At 37.5% G+C, this 24,650-nt stretch overlaps 1 protein-coding gene across 2 annotated transcripts in view; it reads right to left on the reverse strand.

The window, feature by feature from the left end:
* Positions 1–411: 411 nt before the first annotated feature.
* Positions 412–24,650, reverse strand: part of LOC150075305 (putative nuclear hormone receptor HR3) — a 163,025-nt gene continuing 138,786 nt past the window's right edge. For both annotated transcript variants that reach the window (XM_090389177.1, XM_090389178.1), the window contains exons 9-10: positions 21,490–21,606; positions 412–978 (exon numbers count right to left, since the gene is read on the reverse strand). In XM_090389177.1, the coding sequence (XP_090245303.1) occupies positions 719–978; positions 21,490–21,606 (377 nt within the window). In that variant the 3' untranslated portion in view covers positions 412–718. The remainder of the gene's footprint in view (positions 979–21,489; positions 21,607–24,650) is intronic.

Genomic DNA, 24,650 nt, shown 5'->3' on the forward strand with positions numbered 1-24,650 from the left:
GTAATAAGAGAGAAAAGACCTGCGAAAAAGACATCACTAAGAGTGATTTCTAATATAGCATAGTTAAAGAGCACAAAAAGGCATTCTTATAAAACTGCCATAAATAATGTGAAGTTAACTCTTCTAGAGAAGGTTGAAACAAAAAATCTCAGTTTAGCTCCAGAAAAGTAAGCACAAATTTGTAATATAGTAGAGCCATTACTTTGAGAAGAAAAGTCCTGATATTTCTGTTGATTTGTTTGTTTTATGTTTGGCATTTTCCCAAATTGTGGAAAATTTGTGCATTTCTGCCATTGTGCTGAAAGTTCTAAAACAGCTGTACACAGCTTACTAAACATGGACCATATTAATTTTTTTATACACAAAATCCTTTTCTTTTTTTCTTTGTCAAGTATGCTCTAAAATAATATTCTCTATTTTATGGCTTAAGCAGTTTCTTATCACACTTCATATTGCTGACAGAATGTACAAAGTTCTCAGTATTGTCCACCAAAGTCCTTCGGATGAACCACTCATCCAGTGAATACTGTACAGGAAGCAACAGGAATGAAACTACAAAAAAAGTGCGAGGGTTTTGATAGGTTTCTTGCATCAGAGTTTAAAAAGGTAGTCTATCAACATCAAAAGATGAGTTAGTACTTGGTTCAGGCTCAGGAACATTTGAAAGCCTTTCCTTCACTCTGCCATGGCACAATGAGTATTGGTGAATCCTGATGAATCATGCATCAATAGAAAACAGTTCTTTATAAAGAGCAGGAAACTGTAATTGAGGAAATGTACGACGAATTCTTGTTAATATCTCCAAGTGCAGAAGACTCCCTTCTCTTAAATATGCAATCTTTGCCATCAGTGCATCAAAATAGCTAATGTCTCCTTTATATGGAAGTTTATATGTGCATTCCAGTTCTGCTCTTAGGGCTTTTTGTATTGCTTGACTAAGAAGTTGGATTTCTGTAACTCCTCGTAGTCCTGGCCGATCTAGAATTAGAAACGTTTTCATAATGAACAATGAAATACATTTTAGGCAATGAATTTAAGTCAGAAATTAAAATTCAGCAATTTTATGAATTCATTTACGAATTTTTTTATGATAAAAAACTATGCAAAGTAAATTAATTTAATATGTCTTTCTGGGTTTAACATATGCTTTATAAAGTTAATGGTTACAGTGAAATAACTGAAATCTTCCTGTAAATGATTCTTTGAGTGCTATAAGAAACCCAATCAGTAATTAATCATTCTTATTTTTCATCCTACATCTGAGTCCCTTAAATATTTTACATAAAATTATATTATCTTATGCCCATTTGTCAAAGGTAACTAAAACCATGTAATGACTTCCCATGGTACAAGGACCTCCTCTCACATGGAAAACATAACTCAAAACACCAATGGCCACCATTTTGTTTCACGATGGCAGCATACAAAATCTACCACTGCACAAAATTTAGTTAAATAACTGTAGAAGAAATGGAGATTTAAATGAGAAAGAACATATTACAAAAGTGAAATTTGTTCCTTGTTTCAGGTCCACTACCATACCAAATGTGACTGAAACCATAGGAGATTTCTTCGTTCTAAAAATAAAAATGGCCATCATTTTGTTTCAAGATAGCATATAACAAAATAGTTTTTTCCTAAAGCTATTACAAGTTCTCCATTTTTGATTTTTCCCAGTTTGTAGAATTAGAGCATCTTATTCTTTGGATTTTGGAATTAGAAGTTGGAGACTTTTTCACACTTGGTGTAAAGGTTTCCAACCTTTTCACAAAGGACACTTTTAAGAGGTACATCAGTCTGGAGGTACTTATTAAAAAATTGGCAGTAATTGTTTCTGAAGTATGAATAAATGTTTACTGGTGTTAACATAAATAATAGCAATTAAAAGAAAGGCCTGTATACTTAATGTGACTGTTGGAGCTGCAACAATTTTCAAATTATTTCAAGACTGTATTAAAATATTACTCTATAACATAAAGCTTTACTATTTAGCTAAATAGCAGGCACAATGTTCGTCCAATCTGACATGCATATTTCTTTACCATGGGCTATCTAAAATCTGCATTTTATGGACTATTGCATGATAATTAGCTGATAAACTAAAAAATTTAAATTTGTCATGGGAAGCTATTTTATGATCATCCTATAGTTAAAGTGACCAGATCCTTAGTATTCCAATGTGGAACATATGGGGGGGGATTTTACAACCCCCTTAGAAACAATATGCACATATATTTTTTTAAATTTATTTTTTTTTTATTTATAAAAAAATACTCACATACAAAATATAAATTAAATACATATACTTCTTTGAACTAAACTTATAAAATAAAATATCACATTTCTTAAAAAAATATATATATATATATATATATTTTTTCTCACAGAAAGGCTGAATTCAGTATAAATAGCCCTCATGTTGGACAGACAACTTGAGTGATCGAGACCCACTAGTATTCATAAAATCGCACAAATGCTAACTTCTTGTGATTTTCGCTTGTAGAGAATCTGTCTTCATTTTGAATTTAAAATGATGTTTGACCAAATAAAAATAGGATGATAATTATGTCTATACATTATTAAGAAATATTAAAATTTTGAAATATTATATTTTAAGTCAGGAAAGATACCCCTCGTGTTACGCTACATGATGAACAGAAGGTTGCTTGAAGGACACGAACTGAGAAAAATAGTTGTTATTAGAAGGGGGGAAAAATCACTTATTAGAGAGGTCATGTTTATAAATGACTTTCAATTTTGTTTAGTGAAAAAAGGTTATGTTTTTTTTCTGTGAAATAATACTAATAATAAAAATACATACTTCTTTTAACAACAAAACAGGAGAAATTAAATAATATAATTAAATATATTTTTCTGCTGAGTGAATTTTTCTTAATAATTCTTCATTATTTGCTATTTCTTCATAAAATTCTTCACAAGAATTAGGAAACTTGCACTTAACTTTTAGTATTGGTTTCAGTGTTTCTACAGTCAGTTGTTTTTTTGTCGATGTCCACAACTTATTTACTACCGAAAAAAATCTTTCCACTGTATGTACCATTGGTTCCCAGCAAACATAATACAAATGATTTACATTATGTTTGCCATTAAGTATGGCAGCTATGTGTCCAATCCAGGACAGTTTGCAATGCGGAACAAATGAATGAAATCTGGGACTGTCCCGCATAATCTGGGACGTCTAGTCACTTTACCTATAGTCCAAGTCTCTTGATGAAAACTTAAATCAATATGCTGTAACAGACATAATAAGGCAATGGTCAGGCCACACCTTGAGTACTGCATACAGGTGTGGAAGACTCATTTCAGGAAGAATGTAGAGTTGCTAGAACGAGTACAGAAAAGGGCAACAAGACTGTTGAGGGTTAGTTAGTTGTTAGTTATTTGGTTTTTAGGAGCATTAGCAACTAAGGCCACATTGCTCCGGGATATGTGGTGGTCATTCCCTGACCTTTCCTCATTCTCTGTATTTGGTGGTGACAGGCTTGAACCCCAGTCTAATCAAGAAGCGTGTGCTACGCACTGCTGCTCCTCCTTCCCACCTGGCTATGGAGGCGCCGACTGGTGAGGGGAACAAAGCGGTGCTCTTACGAAGAAAGGCTTAAGTTCTGTAAACTGCAGTGTCTGGACACTAGGCACTTGCGAGGTGATCTGATTGAGGTGTATAAGGCCTTGAATGGATTGAGCAGGCTCAATACTGATAGGATTCTTCCTCTTGCTCAGATTAAGAACCTGAGAGGGCATAAACTGAAATTGAGGAAAGATAGTTGTTGATTAGATGTGCAGAAATTTGCCTTTAGCCAGCGGTAGTTGATTGCTGGAATAAACTTCCATCAGTTGTTGTAGAAATTGATAGCTTAAATAAATTCAGGGAAGAAGTGAACAAACTTTTGGAGAGAGAATGAATGGGTGAAATGGGAAGGGGTTTTTTTTTTTTTTTTTTGTGGCTGATGCTGTATAAGCTTGCTTTCTTGCATAATATGCCTCTACTAATGCTAATGCTAAATGTCATCAGAATGAACTTGTCAAAATGAAAATAAAATAAAATAAATAAATAAACCAGCCAGTAATTAAAGAATGTGTGTTTTTTACAATCAGTTCATTCTGACGAGATTTTTCTTTCAACATCTCTGATTTAAGTTTTCATTAAGCGGGTCCCATCCTGGAATAGATTAAATGATTTACTGACTTCAGGTAAGCTTCATAGTTGAGGCTGTCATAGCATGGAGCCATAGTCTCAACTCACCCTACTGGTGACTTGGTTGGGTTTAGGGAAGTGTTATTGAAATGCTACGGTCTTTTTTCGGTCTTTTCATTTACTGGGGTTTTGTAGTTCTTTGTGTGATGGGATATGACAGTGGTGCCATCTCATTAGGAACAACAAAACCATCAAATAAAATTTGGTCATTATACAACTTTTTAAGTAATTTATATTTGGCTTGCATTTAAAGATTTTTATTTTATTATTTTTTTGAGAGTTCTGTTTGCATTTTTTCATGCACTTCATGGGCACACAGAAACAAGGTAGTTTCAGCAAGCAATATGATTTTTAGTGGTGCTTCCCTAAATTCCTTTAAAAATTTAAGAATGCAGAGTTGTATAAAATAACCAACTTGTGTAATTCTTGTATTAACTACCATTTAACTCTGTTTTAGCATTAAATCAGCTCATACACCAAATATAAGAATAAGTATTTACTGTAACTAAAATATTTACAAATTAAAATAAAATAAATATTTACAAAAACTGCTATTATATTAAATTAAATTATATACATGTGAAAAACATTAAAACTGTGATAAAATCCTTGAGATAAAATACACTAAAATAAACCGGATTAAAAGCGATAAAAACCTCTGGAGCTTTCGGAAGCATTGGCTTCCTTCCTCAGCAGTAACAAAACTTCCTGCAGCACGTCCATATATAACAGGCTCACGGTACTTATACACGTGGTGCAGTTGGTGCATGGTCTGAACTGGAAGCGGAAATAGCTCGGGAACGTGTTAAGCAAAACCATTCATCTGTACTTAGGATGATAGTTTCAAACAGAAGATGCATACGCATACCTCTGTCCCTATTCATAATATTGTGGTCGGATGAACAGATTCGTAGGCTCTCGAGCCATTTACGGTTCCAGAACCCATGCGCTCGATCCACAATAACCGCATCCTCTGGGGAGATTTGATGCTGCTTCTCCCAAAAATGTTTGGCCACAGCAGACTTATTGTAATCAGTGGTTTTTATAGCATTTGCATGCTCCCCCAAACGATCCTTGAGCCGTCGTTTTGTCTCGCCCACATAACATTCCCCACAATCTGGGAATTTTATCCTGTATACTACTCCACTACTCAGGTCCTTTGCTATTGGGTCTTTTACCTGAGACAACACTGTGTGCAACCTCTGCCCGAGAAGCTGCACACAGCGTGTTTTATAACCCCGCAAAACTCTAGCAAGATGCTCAGTAACGCCCGGATAGTAAGGAATGTATGTGGTAGCCACAGGAACAAATGGTTCCTGACGGTTAGACTAGATTCCTCTACTAAACCTGTCTATGATCCTCTAGGGGTATCCGCATTTTCTAAGGTCTGCTGTGACTCGTCTAATTTCACATTCTTTGTCCTCAGAGGTAGTGCAGTGTGACCCTGCTCTATCTAGTAGAGCTTTCACTACACTATTCTTATGCTGCCCAGCTTGTGCTGAACTATAATGGGTGTACTAGCCTCTGCACATAGGTTTTTTAAACACACAAGTTTTGAGCCTAGGGCCTATCCTAGAGACCAGTACATCCAAGAAAGGAAGGGTACCTCCTGTCTCCACCTCTGAGGTAAATTGTATAAATTGGGAGAAGCTATTAAGCCAATGGAGTGCATCATCCTCTCTCCCCTTCTGGACCACAGTGAAGGTATCATCAACATACCTTTTCCATTTCTTTATGGGAAACTGACATCCACTAAAAACCCTGTCCTCTAACTCCTCCAGGGCCAGATTGGCCACGATGGCGCTAATAGGAGATCCCATGGCTGTACCGTGAACCTGTTTGTACATAACACCTTGGTACACCATAGTGGTGCTGGCCAGACAAAGTTCCGCACCAGAACAAATATCCTCTACATTTAAAAGCGATCTATTACCCAAAGAGACATCATTACTCAAAGATTTTCTAACACAATATATTCCATGTTTAATTGGAATGCATGTGAATAGTGACACCACATCAAAAGAAATCATGCTCTCGTTTTCATTTACAATCAAATAAACATGGAATATATTGTGTTAGAAAATCTTTGAGTAATGATTGGCTAAAATATGAATTTGCCCAACCTCAGAGACCTTTTTCAGGATATTTAACTCTGTATTATACATATATATATAAAATACATATACCGGGTGGTTATAAAATAAGTTTCTCTATTCAGGAGACCCTAGTGTCAAAACAGTTAGAGTTAGCGCAGTGAAAATCGGTGAGTATGTCATTTAGGGTATGAGGAAACAATCTGTAGAAGAAAATAAATTTGTTCACATTTCCGCCACCAGGGGGAAAACGGCGCTGCACATATGTAAAAGTTGTCATTTACTTCAAGACACGCTGCTTATGTAAATGCATCCTGTCAGATAAAAGCAGAAAGGCCAACGCCACCATCAATAACCATTATGGCTCTTACAAAAAGGAACATGCTCTTTTAGTAAAACTGTTCTACCAGTATAATAGTAACTAATGCCGCACTATGTGAATATCGGAAACTTGATGTCAAAGGTCCTTTACTTGTGTAAAAGACCTTTGACATCAGTGAGGCTTTAAAAAGTAATAAAGAAATCTGAAGTGACCGGGAAATTAGGTGTAATTCCAGACAGAGGACGACCACATATCGGAATGGAGGTAGTGGATGAAACACTGCCAGTCAGTAGTGCCAGAGGTGTGTCGAGAGACTTGAACCTTCCTTGGTCTACTGTATGTAAAGTGCTTCGAATAATTTTACGCTGGTTCCCGTACAAGATTCACACAGTGTAAGAACTAAAGTCTTGTGATCAACAACAACAAATAGGCTTTGCTCTACGATTTCTGACCTGTATGGAACTTGACGATACATGGGTTCAAATGATCTTGTGGTCTGATGAGGCACATTTTATTTTTCATGCGGCTGTAAATGCACAAAACTGCTGAATATGGGGAACTTCTCATCCATCTGCTGTGCATGAAAGACCACTACAAAGTCCATATGTTACAGTATGGTGTGGATTCACAGCAGATTTTATAAATGGACCATTTTTCTTTAAAGAGTCTACACCTCGTGGCCCTGTAAAGTGTACGGTAACTAGTGCATGGTGTCATGGTGTCTTGAAGACCATAGTGTTCGTGCAAGATCCCCACATTGGTCAACAAGTGAAGGAACTGCTCCATTCAACATTCAGAAATGATCACATAATTTCTAGAGACTTTCTGCAGTTCTGGCGAGCCCAATCACTAGATCTCAATCCCTGTGATTTCTGGCTATGGGGATACCTAAAAGTCAGAGTTTACCATGGCAGCATACAGATGCTTGTCGACTTGAAAGCAAGCATTAAACAGCATGTAGCCAACATCCCCAAATTTCACTATGCGAAACTGTGTCGCACGCAGTCCTCCGTTTTCAGAATGTCATCTCAAGTGAAGGAAAGCATAGAACAATATCTGTAGATTTCTAAGTTCTGAGATTAAAATCTAATCCTAAGTTAAGTATTTCCATCTCATGTTTACAGTGCCAATTTCTCCCCTGGTGGCGAAAATTTATACTAATTTTTCTTCTTCTACAAATTGCTTCCCCATACCCTAAATGACATACCCACCGATTTTCACAGTGCTATCTCTAACCGTTTTGACACTAGGTTCTCCTGGATAGGGAAACTTATTTTATAATTTAACCCCGGGGGCTCACATCTGGTGAGTATGGGCGTGGCACACCCAGGGTCCTGAGCTGGATATCATCATTCTTCTCTTTCTTGATGATTCCCTTCTACTTCTACTTTTCTCTCTCTCTCTCTCTCTCTCTCTCTCTCTCTCTCTCTCTCACAGGGTAACTCGGGAATTTTTTGTTTGTTGGCTGGTGCAGCATAAGTCTCAGGCTTCCTTGCACCATATAGCTAATAATAATAATAATAATAAAATAACCACCCAGTACATTACCAGACCTTGCTATACTAGACTTGCCGTACTAGATGGTCATTAAAAATGGATTAAGACTGCTAGAAGATTAAATATGTTTATGAAATTATATTATATATACTTGGTGTTTAAAATTGCACAGAACAATGTAGGAGCATATTCTACAGCTAAAAAAAAGTTCCTATAAATGTGTCTCAAAATTCTTTATTTCCAAGATATTAATTATAAAACAAAACTTTTTTTTTTGTCCAAATTTATGTTATAAAAGTATGAATGTGTAAAATGGGCTTTAAACATACATGACAACACTAATATGGATTGCGTTGTTCTACTACATCAGGGGCATCCAACATTTTTTGGTTAAGGGCCAAAACAGATAAAATGCTGTAGGATGCCAGCCACATGGGTTATGGCAAGCAGGCTGTGGGCCACAAAGACCAGAATACCACTAATTATGTTTTTTTTTAAATAAATTTAAATTTTGTTCTATTTACATTGGTATTTACAGATTTTTCATACACACAATACTAATAACATTGCTAAATTCTGAGGAAGATACATAAAACATGAGAAAGACAATACAGAAAAATCAAATTTTATTAAAAATTAATTTTTTCAAAAAATATGAAACTATATTTTGTGGCATGCTAGTTTTAAACTCGGGGGACACAACACAAAGGCTGCAACACAGCCTGCAGGTCATGCACTCCCCGAACTAAAAGAATCATACAAATTACTCAGTTGGGAGTAAGCAGTGTCTGTTTGTTTGTTTGTTTGTTTGTTTGTTATTTGGTTTTTAGGAGCATTAGCAACTAAGGCCATATTGCTCCAGGGATATGCGGTGGTCATTCCCTGACCTTTCCGCATCCTCCATATTTGGTGGTCATGGGCTCGAACTCCGGTCTAATCAAGAAGTGTGTGCTACGCACTGCTGCTCCTGCCCACCTGACTACGGAGGCGCCAACTAGCAGTGTCAATATGTGAGTTACAGGTTCCACAATGGGTGCCTCATTGTTTACAGAACAGTATTTGTTAACCTGATATTAGGGGAGATACTAAAAATCAATTTAATTTTGCCAAGTTAACTGATATAATTTTAAACTTAGTGAGGTTCATAAAAATTCCATAGCTATCACTGGAAGACATGCTGAAAGATTTTGAACTTGACACGTACTAAATCGTAAAACATTTGCAACTGTGGAGAGATGACTTAGAAAAACAGGTGTGCTGAAACCATTACAAGTAAACACTGGGGAAAATTTGGCAAACTGAAAATGTTGAAGAGCAAATACTTTGTACTGTTCAAGTATCACTTACCACAAGGCGGGTGATACTTGAACCTTGTGGTAGGTGATACTTGGAGGACATTGCAATGAGCAACAATGTATCCATTTCAGAGTGAGACTGTAAAAGAATTTTAGCCATAAGACATAAATAAACACAAAACATTTTGTCAGTGGCTCATTTAGCAATGTACATGTAATCCTCAGTTTCTCTGCCATGTTCTGGTTACAGATGGATCATATTTTTTACCAGTTGTGGAATTTCAAGATCACAAAACACTCATACCTGGGCCAACATATGATTTTCAGCACTTATTATCAACATAATTTTTTCTTTAATTGCTAATTGTTGAGAATAGATAAGATAAGATCGAAAAATGGTAGCAAAATATTGAAGAAATTATCTAAGAAAACCAGAAGAAATCATTCCACGAAGCCTAGAACAACCATACTAATGAAACTCCTGTTATATTTGTTGAATCCGAATCAAAGCACTCTCCCTCCTCTCAATACTCATTATGGTAACATTAATGGCAGCTGCAATGATGGGAGGCAAGATGATCCCGTCACCTCCATTCCCAATGATTATCCATCTCTCACCCTCCTGTATATGTCAGCTATTAAGGCTATAGACAAGCACATCCAAATAAGAAAAACAAGTACTAACCAAATTAAAATTTCCCTGCAAGCATTAAACCATCCTCACCAACAATAACAACAATGGGCTGATGACCTCATTCAGCTTTTCTACACAGCCAATGAATTATCAACTGAGATCAAAAGATTTCTGGGACAATTTTTCCTGGAGGATTGCCATTTCGATCAACTTCTTGATAGTGATATAGAGGATTTTACCAGAAGTACAGCAAGAATGTACCCTACAGAGCAATAATCTCTCAACCAAAGCTACAAAAGCTCGTAAGGAGTAACAAAAAGATCATCAAAGTGGCCCTGTGGTCACCACTGATTTACCTTCTATTGATGATGTACAAACCAGGCAGAAGCAGAACCAAAATTCAGCTGAGGTTTACAGACCATTTGCCAATGATACATGTCCACTGAATATGTGTATGTGAGACAGTTGCACCAGACCATCATTAACTACTGCAACTACCCTGCTACCCAACATGAGCCACAAATGCCACACCTAGCCATTAGAAGAAATTACAGGAATAATAATATCACACAAGAGCCTCCTGCAACCTGGAAGCCTTCACTACCCTATAACTCAAAAAAAAAGCAAAAAAACACAAGAGTTGCGGAGGAAAAAAAAGCATGAAACCATGGAGTACCCAACAGATGTCGATGGTGCAGTTGACCGTATTTCAGACATCCCAGGGCACCACTGGGAGGCCTGAAATATGCATTATACAGCTGGGTACTAATAAAAGCACCCAGCTGAATAATGCAAAACCCTGGAAAACCATAGACTACACACAGCACCAACATGGGCAATCCAACTATCACAGCACAGAACCTGCCTGTTGATAACTGTGGTTTTCAATAAGAAATGCTTTACATTCAACAAAGCACAATGGCTTTATACGTGGTATTGACAGGCTCATGGCAGAGAAGAAAAATGCATGGGATGCATATAAATTAGCAGGCGAAACAGAAGCCTATGGCAGATATAAGCTAGTCTGTAATCAAGTCACAAAGGAGGTTAGGCAGGCGAAGGCAGATTATGAGAAATCTTTGGCAAAGGACACAAAGGAAAACAGTAAAGAGTTCTTTACTTATGTAAATTCTAGAAGGAAGGGGATGAATCAAATTGGTCCACTTAACATAGATGATTCAACTATTGATGATCCTGCTCAAGTACCTGATAAACTGAATGAATATTTTGCATCTAAATTCACACATGAGGAGTTATTCAAGGAGGGGAATGCCAGAAGTTTATCAAACTCTAACAGGGAGCTAAGTGATTTTGTAATAACTGAGAGCTAAGTGGAGGAGAAATTATTAAAGTTAAACGTAAGGAAAGCACCTGTAGGGGACGGGATCTATCCAATTATATTAAAGGAAGCAGCAAAGGAAGTAAGCAAACCCTTAGCCATAATTATGAAACCTTCCTTGGACTCAGGTGAGGTCCCCATGGACTGGAGATGTGCAAATGTACCACCAATTCACAAAGTGGGCTCAAAAGGTGACACAAGTAGCTATAAACCTGTTAGTTTAATTTGTGTTCCTAGGAAAAATAATGGAGTCACTGGTTAAAGAAACATTGCAAGATCATCTAGACAAGACTGCAGTAATAGTTAAGACACAGCATGGGTTTGTTAAAAGGAGGTCTTGTCTGACTAGTTTGATTAGATACTATGATGTGGTCACAAAGGAACTGAATGCCAAAAATAATTTCGATATCATATACTTGGATTTCAGGAAAGCTTTTGATACTGTTGCACATGGAAGACTGCTGTACAAATTGGAGAGGTATGGCATTAAGGGTAAGTTGTTACAATGGATAAAGGGATGGTTGAGTGGGGAGACAACAGAGTGGTAATCAATGAACACTGCTCTTCGTGGACAAATGTTATTAGTGGAGTTCCTCAGGGTTCGGATATACCTTGATCAATATCATTGTATATTTATCAATGATATTGATCAAGGTATATCCGGTTTAATGTCCAAGTTTGCAAAGGTTGGCAGGATTGTTAATGAGAGTAAAGACATTATGCTACTGCAACAGGATCTAGAAAAGTTAGGCAGATGGGCTGAGAAGTGGCAACTGAAGTTTAACATTGACAAATGCAAACTTCTCCACATGGGTAGCAGTAACCCAAGAGAAACATACTAACTGTGTGGTACTACACTCAGGCAAGTGGCGAATGAAAAAGACCTGGGGGTAACTGTGCAGTCAGATATGAAGTTCTCTGAGCAGTGTACGTGGGCTGCCAGAGCAGGTCATGGAGTTTTGTCGATGATATATAGGAATTTTGCTAGCAGATACAAGGAGGTGATTATCCCTTTGTATAAGGCAATGGTCAGGCCACACCTTAAGTACTGTATAGAGGTCTAGAGGCCTAATTTTAGGAAGGATGTAGAGTTGCTAGAACGAGTACAGAGAAGAGCAACAAGATTGGAGAGAGGAACAAAGGGGTGCACTTATGAAGAAAGGCTTAAGTTTTGCAAGTTGCAACATCTGGAGACTAGGCACCTGCAGGGTGATCTGACTGAGGTGTATAAAGCCTTGAATGGTTTCAGAAGGCTCAATGTTAATGGGATACTTCCGCTTGCTCAGATTAAGAACCTGAGGGGGGGGCATAGATTCAAATTGAGGAAAGACAGTTGTAGAATAGATGTGCGGAAGTTTGCCCTTAGCCAGCAGGTAGTTGATTGCTGGAACAGACTTCCATCTGTTGTTGTGGAAGTTGATAGCTTAAATAAATTTAAGGCTGAACTAGACAAACATTTGAAGTGGCCGGAAGGGTGAAATGGGATGGGATGGGATGGGTTGGTTTTTTTTTTTTTTTTTTTTTTGGCTGATGCTGTATAAGCTTACTTTCTTGCATCATATTTGTTGTTGTTGTTGTTGCTGTTATTTGGTTTTTAGGAGCATTATCAACTAAGGCCACATTGCTCCGGGGATATGCAGCGGTCATTTCCTGACCTTTCCGCATCCTCCATATTTGGTGGTCATGGGCTCGAACCCCGGTTTAATCAAGAAGTGTTTGCTGTGCACTGCTGCTCCTGCCCACCTGGCTACGGAGACACCTTGCATCATATGTCTCAACTAATGCTAAAATAAAAGAAACGTGACTTCCTAAATTGAATACGAATGACAGTTCAACTTTACGTGAACTTCGGGAAAATTAAGACATTATTATTCAGAGAGCTGATAAAGGAGATACAGTGGTAATACTCAATAAACCTGATTATATTAATAAGTTAGATTCAGTTGTATCAGATACCTCTACTTATCTTGAAGTAGACCCGGCACTGTTTACCAATTTGGTCAATCAATACAATAAAACGTTAAGCACGTATTGAAAAAAATGACTACATTACTATGGCTCAGTTAAAGGAATTGAAGGCCAGAACATACAATATTCCTGCACTTTTTGGTCAGGTAAAATTACATAATACCAGATTTCCTATTTGGCCTATTGTTTCCTACAGAAACTTGGTATTTGTATCCTTGCATGTATATAGCATTATAAAACCATTTAGATGGGCGATACAATTTGGGATTACAAACTACAATACATTATTTAATAACCTTAAGGACTGTAGACCTGGCAATAATGATAATTTATTCTCACTAGATGTTACCTCGTTATATACGAATGCAAACGTTGAATACACACTAGATATTCTTTGGGATATGTTAAATAAAAACTCAATACCCATTAATCATACGAAGATTCCTAATTAAAGAAATTTTTCACTTAATTAAACTCTTAGTTGAAGCCAACTATATCACCTTTCGAGACAAAGAATACAACCAAATTTTTGGTTTGCCAATGGGATTAAACCTGAGCGGCTTAATATCGATCTATCTCTCATCGATTGAGCGTATACATTTGATGCCTTTTCTATCCCGTATCACATACTATGGGAGGTATCTATTCGATGTTCTAGTTATTACTGATAGTAGCACTATCCAAGGCATTTTACATTTGTTTAATAATATTCATTCTAGACTCAAATTTACATTGAAAAGGGAGAATACAATACAAAGTCATTAAATTTTTTTAAATTTCACACTTACTCGGGACTCGAATATTATCCAATTTAACATTTATCGTAAATCTACAAACACTGGTATGCTTCTGCATTATAACAGCTACCATCCGTTCACCTACAAAAGATCGATTATCTTTAATCAATTTCTCAATGCCTATAAGTATTCAACGAAGGAATCTGCTTTGGGCTCAGAAATACAAATATTAACCAGCAGATTCTTAAACAGGGGTTACCCCCGTGCAACAATAAACCGAATTAGAGTTAGCTAAGGATGGGATACAAAAAACTACACCAACCAACAATAGTAATATCAAAAAATAGTTTATTTCTATCCCATATGTTGAACAGTGGCACAAACAGCTTAACAGATTCTTTAAAGATACCAAATTTAAAATTGTGGCCAGGCCAATACGGAAATTATGCACTATACTGAATGATCACTCAGTCCTTTCCTCATTCGCAACACAAATAAATGACCTTGTATACAACGTTTCTTGCGGTTTCCTCTCAATTTTCGTGTTAATCAAAACGTGGCCTCAGTTCTTGCTTCTCGTTCAGCAGAGTCAAAATTAGCCTTTCATGCTGTTAATGAAAAACATACGTTTTTTTATTTAATGAGGCCAAAATACTTAGTGTTCAACGTAATTATATGAAACTATAAATTGCAGAAACTGCCGAAATTAAATTACATGAGAATTCTGTTAATGTTTGCCACCATATCTAATTTTCAATTCGTGGTCTTTTATGCGGGATCCAGAAAAGTGGCCCCTCGCATTTCGTTTCCCACAATTCGCCTCCCACATTTCGCCCCCAGCACATTTGGCCCCCAACACATTTCGCCTCCTGTAGATATTGAGTAGGCTACAGAAATGTAAATGAAACACCTAATTTTTTAATAATTTATTTTGTTTTAATAGAATAAATGCACATTATTATTGTTTAAAACTCAAAGTTGTATGCAATGCCTCTAAGGTAATCAAATCACATTATGATTTTGAAAATCTTGGACTATTCTTTTGATTCTAGCAGAAATTTCCGCATACTTCTTGTTTCTTTGATTGTCTGAATCACCGGCAATTAGTTGTGTAATTTCAAAATTGTGCAGCCCTTGTTGTTTCTTTAAAGAATCAATGAATCGGTAAATATTTGGGAATAAAGTAGCACAAGTTTCCTGAAATCCCCTGTGCCACCCCTCCACGCCATTGTTGGTACGTTGCTAATCATTCAGTGTTCATGTGTAAACATTCCACAATTCGATGGCAAAAATGGGTAATTGCCGGCCTCTCCGCTGTCTTCTTCCAATATATGTATCTTCAATGTAGTTTGCAATCACCATAGCTTCAATGGGGAAGTCATCAGCTTCAACTAAATGTTCAAATGCTTGAATAACGTTAGCAGGAGGAATAAATGCCAATGCCTGAATCATTCGGATCCAACGAGCAAATTCATGGTCTTGTTCGTATCGGGCTTTTAAACCTTCATTCTGTACCTTTCACCAAATGCTTTGGGAAAGATGAAAAAAACAACCGGTATTTACAATACCAGGAAATTCTTGTTGGAAGGCTTGCATGGCACTTTGTTCGAAATCTGTAATAAGTCGCTGGAGTTGGAGACCCGGTTGTAGATTTTTAACTTCTTGAAGCAACTTGACATATGTGGCACGAGTTTTGTTTGGCAGAAGCATGTAGACCACTGGAATAACTGCATTGAATTGAACCACATGAACTGTATAAAGCTGCTGGAAATGCGTGGGTACTGTGCTAAAAGTTCCATCAGAAACCCACTCCTGGCTACGCGCCAATAACTGAAGATTGTTACTAGTGGAAAAAATAAGCATGTGACCTGGGAGCAGTTCGTCCTGAGAATCATACATCAAAAACTGTTGTACATTGCCATCAATGATAATTTTGTGGAATTACTAGGTCCTGGAGATTGCTCGGTAAAGGAGGAATACCATTGTTGCATCAAACATGACGAATGGTTCGTTTAAGTGAATCCTTTTTAGGAAGTAATGCCGTGACATTGGAATGAGCCTCTGCAATTACTGATGCAGCAATTTGCTGTGGCCGTTCGTTCGTAGTTGTTGCATGTTGCCGTATTTGACCAATCAATTGCAATGCTTCCAACCTTGCAGCTTGAGCTGCATGGTTATGTTTAGTTACGACTTTCACAACTGGGCTTTCCAAACCCTCTGTCCAAACATGCCCTTTGCAGGTGGAACGTTTTTCACAAACCCAGATTCCATGTTTTTCATCTAGAGTTCTCTTTGAAAACACGTAAATGTGGTTGTCATCATCTACCAATTTTCTTTTGCCTCTTATTGACGAAACTTTTTGCCACTGTACACACAGAATTAATCAATCAAGATGCAAAAATAATATGCAGATATTGCACTGCCTGTGACGCTCAGCTTGTTCACGCAATGCACCACAGATAATGAGGTGGCGTAGTGGACAGCAAACGCACGCTGTCCACTGCGCCAGGAAATGTGAGGAGAGCCAGATGCAGGAACTTTTATTGTTTGAATTTAGACAAATCAGAACAAGATTCACTTGTTACTAAAAAAAAAGACTCCTATAAGATTAGTCACTGTTCCCTCCCCCACGTCCGTCACTAACCACGTGACTATCGCCCTCGTGGTCGAGTATTCTTTCCATTGTGAAAGGATTAACAGTTCCAGCTAATCCTTTCACAATGGAAAGAGAACCCCGAAGACATACAAAAGGGGAGAAATTAGTTTAAAGGCTAACAGTTCCAGCTAATCCTTTCACAACGGAAAGAGAACCCCGAAGACATACCAAAGTGGAGAAATTAGTTTAAAGGCTACGTGCCAATTTGTACACAAATGTAATTTTGAAAATTTGTTTGGAAAAGTTAAGAGTTATCGGAAGTTCAGTTCGAGTAATCAAGAGAGTTTAACATTGAATCTCCACTAAAGAGACTGGGACTTCAATAAAAATTTGAGTTATTGAGAATTGACTGTATTTACATTTTTGTAACCTACTCATTATCTACTGGGGGCGAAATGCAGGGGGCCACTTTTCCGTAAAGCCTTTTATGCGCATGCGCGAAGACAAATAATTCATATTTAAGGTTCACGCTCACCCCTATTCGGTAATTTTTATTCCTGTGATCACAACATACAGTCGAAAAGCGTTGTCAGCTTCAGGAAGGAAAATCGTTTTGCAATTTTTTCGTTTAATTCGCAATTTTTTACTTAATTTTTAATCGTGTTCAACTGATTTTTAATTATTTTTTACTGTAATGTAAGATTTTCGATTTTTTAATTGTTTTCGTTTTAATTTCTAGAGAGTATCATACAAAAGTGTTCTACAGTTCGTATTGAGGTAAACTTCTCTTATTCCTTTACAAATGTTAAACATCTTTGAGAAATCCATCTTCAGACACTTAAATGAGCACTGCTTTGGCCACAGACAGAGTTATCTACACTCCACTATAAAGAACAGATTAACAACCACAAACTCCCTTGAGCCTTTCTGTAGGATCCAACATTCCTTCAACAATAAAGGCCAAGTGGATATACTTTTCTTCGATATCAAAGCATATAACACACTCCCTATAAATTCTCTACCTATAATCCTCGAGAACTACTTCAGAATTACAGGCTTCGTACTTGAGATTTTTAGATGACTACTCACTGGAAGACAAATCCTTGTGATGAATAATTACAACAGCTTCAAGTACATTATAAACAGAAGCATACCTCAAGGTGTTGTCTGCATCAATTTTTTCAGCAGCCCTCAATCCCTTCATGTCGCTGCACAAGAATTTTATTTCATTCAACCTCAATGTGTTTATCACCTCATAAGAGAGCCAAGACACTACATAACTTGTAGGTTGCAATATGCCAGATTTCAGACATTGTAGGCTACCTCAAAGCTACTGACTTAAAGTTAAATCCCAGCAAGTCTACCCAGATCACTTTTTCAAACAAAAAGAATAAAAATAACACCAGTCTTTCTAGATAGCCTCCCCGTCAACAGAGTTATGAATCATGCAGATTTAGAGTCACCTGGGACGAATATGTCACATTCTTGCAGAACTTTTCAAAAACCAAGAACCAAGAAAAAGACTTTTGCAGCCATCTGGAGGGCAAAGCAAGAACTTACTGGTGTTCACCATATGAACCTCATAACTCAACATGTCCTAAGATGTGAACAGGCGAAGTTTTTACGGGCTCCAGCTAATAGAGAAGTTTTGCTTTTTTATTGACTTAAATTGGCATATTAATTTATTTTTTAGAGTTGCTTTATATTCCTAGTGAAAATATTTTAGTTTAATTTGAATTTAGATAGAGATTTTGTAGGTTATTACTTAGTATCGGTAAGGGTATCAAATCCATATGCTGAAAAGGTTTTGCAGCTCCCGTGAATGCAAAGTTTTTAATTATACTTAGCCACTTTGACTTAATTGTTAGATTAAATTATTTCTATAAGTAGCTTATAGACCTAGTCAAGCTCCGTGGTTTATTTTGAATATTGATAGCACAATTTGGAAAGTAAATAATACCTCGTGCCCGTAGATTAACCATTCGTAACTTGCCGCCATTGTTATACAATACAACGCGTGCACCGAACTAGATAGCATAAGGTCTAACGGAAAACTAGATAGCGAGTATTCCCCCCCCCCTGCTCTGTTTGCTTGTGATTTCTCATAAATTGCCTTTGCCTGTCGAACCTTTTCTGTGGCTCTATTACAGATCATCTTGTAGCTGTTATAGGCTTCAGTACTTTTTATTGCTCTGTAACCTTTCCATGCCACCTTTTTCTGCTCAAGTAATGCGGCAACTTCACTATTCATCCAACTTGGAACCCTCCTCGTGGAGTATTTTTTTAATGGTAAATACGCATTCAAGGCATCTGTGATTAATGTTTTAAAAGCATACCACAGTTCATTTTATTCATTCTCTGTGCGATATCTACCCAGTTAATAGAGGCCATGTAGCACCTTAAGGCATCATAATTTCCTTTTCTGAAATTAACACCCATTCCTTTGCCTTTTACTACTGCTACCTCTCTCATCATCATCCACCGTAGAACTCCGTGATCACGTCCTGCTACTGGTTCCTCTACTGTCAGCCTTGTTATGTCATCTGATTCATGGGTGATGATGAGGTCTAGGATATTCTTTTCTCTAGTACTTTCCCTGATATGTTGATACAAATAACAGTCATCTAGTTGATTTAAAAATTTTGTTCCCCATGTCGAGTTTCCTTCCCATTTACTCCAATCAATTAGAGGCAAATTGAAATCACCCATAATAAGACATTGACGCTTACTTGCCCATTCCATTTGCATGTACAGGCTTTCTTCATAATCTTCACAATCACCTCGTCTGTAGATTACTCCTACTCACATTATGCCTTTGTTTCCAACTATCTCACACCATACAGATTCTATATTAGCATGTGAAACATCTGAATCCGGGAAAGCTATCATCACACTCAGGCTGCTTCTGATAAGAAGCATTACCCCACCACCCCTTCTATCTACCCTATCCTTCCTAAATACATTATACAAGCTGTACTGAAACTCATCATCCGCAATTTCCGGGTGGCACCACGTCTCCGTAAGCCCTATTATGTCCGTGTTACTTGTTTTAACCAGCAGTTCGAATTCGCTCATTTTAATGATGACACTTTTAACATAATATATAGACAATTAAAACTTACTGTTCTTGTATATTTAACAATCCTTTTTTTTTTCTTTTTTTTTGGTAGTTGTTGGCACATCGGCTTCTGTGGCCATAATGCACCTCCCAAGGTTTTTGCAGTACTTTGATCCAAGCCTGAGGCGGGATTCGAACCCCGCAACCTTTGGGTTGCCAGGCAGGCACTTTACCCACCCGGCTAGCCCAGTCGGCTTAACAATCCTAACACAACCCTTGACGTTTTTTAGGGTCTCTTCCCTGGCATTAGCTACCCGCTCACTTGAAACGTTTCTGCCCCCAGAACATCTAGATAATATGTCCAGTTGGGGTAACAGATAAGAACTCTTGAGGTATGTGCAAGAGTTACTTTGACCAATATTATCAGATAAACGCGTGTCAATATTACCCACATCCCCCCCCCCCTAACTAGCAGTTTCCCTGAACCTTTAAGGTATCCTCAATAATACTGGCAAAAACTTTTGCACCACCTTTGTTTAAGTATATCCCGTCTCTACAAAACAAATTCCTTCTACCTACAAGTGTGGGCCATGCTGATAGAAATTTCCCCCCTAAAGCCTTGAAGAGTCCTTCAAGTCTTGAGTTAATCCATAAGGCTTTTAACATATAATCCCTCCTATCGTGTCTGGGCAGAATTGCAGACACACAGACATTGTGGCCTAGATCGCGGCATTTCCTCAGCATGGTCCTGTATTTTCCAATTATTTTATATGTAAGGCTATCCATACCAAGTCTTATTTTATATGTAAGGCTATCCATACCAGGGCTAGGTTTAAATATAACTAGCAGGTTAGTTGGGGTCACTACACACCTGATGCTCCCAAGTAGTACCACAATTTAAAAACAAAAACGTATAAATAAGTTAAGTACATATACAACCCATGCACGTGTAATGTCTAATTGTCCATTAACGCGGGAGCCAATATTTACAATACTTACGCCATTTAATATTTAAACTTAAATATCTTTTGACACAACTCCAATATATATATATATATATATATACACGGGTATACCTTCTAGAATTCAATTAATAAGCATAGTATACTCTCTGCAAACGTAACATTCACAGAGTATACCTTCTGCTAATTTTACAACTACAGCACTGGATGTAAAGTATATTTGCTCTGTAACTCAAATTCAAAAATATCTTGCTAGCACAGAGGCAGATCACATTGACTAATTACAAATTATTCCTAAAGAACTTCATTATATAAAACTAATTTACATGCTTAGTGGTATCTCACACCCTATTGTTCTAAAGTTCTATTGTTTTAAATATTTCAATTATATACATACAAGTGCATTTTACTTCATAACTGACCACCTATCTCATGACAAAAAGTTATAATCCTCAAAAGCTCTAATGGTTTTCAGGTGAGTTTTTGCCCATTAACCTGTTTTACTAATTGTACTTTATTCTGATGTGTAATCTGTTCTTATGAAGCACAGAAAAACAAGTTTAAATAATTATATAGTTGTTATATTTCAGTTTCTAGACAAATTCTGTCTGACTGACACATAATGAAGCATTTCAGCTATTCATCTCTTTAGGCACAAGGAACTTTTTCTGATTTTTATAATAAAAATATTCTTAAGGGATGCTTTCACATACTTCACATACAATTTAATTATTTAAATTCTGCTATAAGGGCACCTTGTGGAAAATCTTACCTGCAGCTACTAGAACAAAAGCTGAATACAAGGCTATTGCTGTCTCAGACAGATTCATCTCTGCTAGTCCTCTTGCAAGATCAAATGCACATTTCACCAATCTTGACTCTGTTTCGTCTGCAAATACATAAAGAAAAATTTAAATTCCAAGCCCTTTAGAGAAAAAAAAAAAAGTTTAATAAAAGCAACAAAAGACTAACAGCTTGGTTAATTCTTCAATAGCAAATTAATGTTTACAGATCACTAGAATACTGTACCTATTATTCATATAAAACTAAAAAATATTGTAGAAATTTCAACCAGAGCAGCTTATTCCAACTCATGTAAAACTTTTTAAATATCATAAAAACAAGTTAATTAATGTACATTGTGTTATATTTCAGGCATGCTAGCACATATTAATAATTCACAATTTATAAAGAAGTAAGTCAACCAATCGACATGAAAATTTGTTACAAAGATTCACAAAATATTTTAAGCACTCAAATTTTGAAATGGACCAGAGCACATGCTGCAAATTTATAGTACTGTAATATTTTTGTAAGGGGAACTGGGGGAGGGAGTGCTAAGAAATTGGAATTGAACTTAGAACCATCCCAGGGGTCAAAAGAATATACATTGAAAAGTTGGTTGCAATCCACATTTTTTTTGTTGATTAATCCAAAAACATACTTTCATTTATGCTGATTTTTGTAGGGAGAGGAAGACTGAAATCTTAACTAGACCTGAAAATTTTGGAAGAACCGACACAGAACATAGGCTGAAAATCTGTCTCAATCCGACTTTTCATTCTAGAATAATACACGACATATACTTTTTTTTTTTTATGAAAACATCAAAACATAAAAAGTATTATAACCTACAGCACTTAGTAACAGACAATTTGTGTAGACTGTAATTTCAGAAATACATGTGAAGGAAGGTTGTTCAAAAGAACAGAAGCAGAAAGGATAAATGAGGAAAAGGAAAATTTGTTCTGTGAGTTTCAAGTTAGACAATGCATAGATGTTGACTAGTTGAGGCATGTGTTCAGACTGGTCTGGAAGAAAGCGGTGGAATTAGGAGATGCTAATTCAAAAGAACTGTGCCCGTGGCAGTTTCTATAGAAAAGGCACAAAAATGAAACTAAACATTGATAAGACAGGGACGTTGGTGATGTTAAAAAAAAAAAAAAAAGAAAAACGTAAACTGCAGCAATTGTCAACCTACTGCAGGATGGAAGCCTCCTCAACAATTCATGTCCAGTGCAGTGCAGGTTGACAAATCAACCGTATTTAGCAGTCAGGGGCTTGAACCCCAGTCTACTCAAAGAACGTGTGCTACTGCACTCCTGCTTCTTGACCACTCAGCTACGGAGGCCTTTTATTTATACATCACCAACCCACCATTAGTACGGACTTGGCTTTTTCCTTGCACTTTTATCTTATCTCTTTTTAATTACCTTAATTTTAATTACGAACACTGTGTCGGGGCTACCCTACTTATTTTAATGGAAGATTTATTGCTTTCACCCTCCTTTTTGTTAGCATATTTATTTTAATTTTATTATTATTATTTTTGGAGTTTCCTTTTAAGATTTTTCTTCCATAATTATACGTATGTATACAAACGCAGTTTATTGATACATAATCAGGTGCAATCTCCCGATGAAATGTCTGCATTATGTGACAATCTTTTTTATAGCTTGCATCAAATATTTCAAATACAGGGTGATTCACTACCAGTGCGACAAACTTGCAGGAGATGTAGGGGGCACAAAGATGAATCGGAATCGCATAGCATTGCAGGGTCCGAAATGCCTTCGTCATGCGGTAGAGGACGTTGAACAGGAGGTCGCGTGAACAGCGATCCCGCTGGAAGTCAGCATTTGCGAACCGGTTCCCAAGGCAGTAGGATGGACGAGTATTCAAACGTTGAACTGGCCGACATGCACCTCACGTATGGAGCTGCAGACTGTAACGGGCGCGCCACTCTGCGCTTGTACCAGAAACATTTCCCACACAGGCATGCTCCTCATCATACGATTTTCGCACGTGTGCACAGAAGGTTACGTGAGACTTGTTTCACGAGAGGTACCATGAATCGAGAGCGAACAATGAGGACGCCAGACAATGAGGAGAATGTACTACGTCTTGCAGAAGGCAATCCGAGTACGAGTACTGGAGTGATAGGCCAACGAGTGGGTATTTCCCAATCCACTGTATGGAGGATACTGTCAACAAACCAAATGAGTTAATACCATCTGCAACGTGTCCAATCATTGGAGCAGATTATCCACTCCGGAGGACTTTTGCTACTTGGTTTCTTCAACAGAAATTGTTCAAGAAACAGAGTTTCTTCAACAATTTGCTGTCTGCGCAGCAAATGCACAGACAGCGCATTTGCTGCGTCTGTATTGTTCACGGATGAGGCAAGTTTCACAAGAGTGAGAACTTTCAATCAACATAACGCCCATTTGTGGGCTTTGGAGAACCCCCATGGTATGCGAACACGTGTAACTCAACGCCATTTCTCTGTCAATGTTTGGGCTGGCATTGTTGGAGACCACCTCATTGGACCGTACCTTCTGCCTCCTCGTCTGGACAGTAGGGCATACTTGATCTTTCTACAGCAAGTCCTGCCCGAACTTATTGAAGAAGCACATGTTCCTCAGTCGTTGCGCCGCTCAATATGGTTCCAGCATGATGGGGCTCCCCCACATTACACCAATGATGTCCGCCAACACCTAAACGTTACATTTGGAGAGCATTGGATAGGTCGTGGTGGTCCGGTTCATTGGCCTGCTAGATCGCCGAACCTATCGTGCCTGGACTTCTTCTGCTGGGGTCAAATGAAGACATTGGTGTACGAGACCCCTGTTGATTCAGTTGAAGACCTCATCGCTAGCATCTCTGTAGCTGCCAGGGAGATTCGAGACATGCCAGGAATCTTCCAGAATGTTAGGGATTCCATGCGGCGCCGCTGTGAAGCCTGTGTGACTGCTTCTGGTCGCACTTTCGAACACCTTCTGTAGCATGGCTTTTTGCCAATGTAAAACTTGTCATTAAAATGATTTCTGTTACACTAACGAGTTGCTGTTTCTGTTCTTTTTTTTTGCTTCTTTGTTCACGCGACCTCCGCATGACAAAGGCATTTCGGACCCTGCAATGCTATGTGATTCC

The sequence above is a fragment of the Mastigoproctus giganteus genome, chromosome 14 (assembly GCF_048544385.1).
Source record: "Mastigoproctus giganteus isolate SK-2022 chromosome 14, ASM4854438v1, whole genome shotgun sequence".
Lineage (NCBI taxonomy): Eukaryota > Metazoa > Arthropoda > Arachnida > Uropygi > Thelyphonidae > Mastigoproctus > Mastigoproctus giganteus.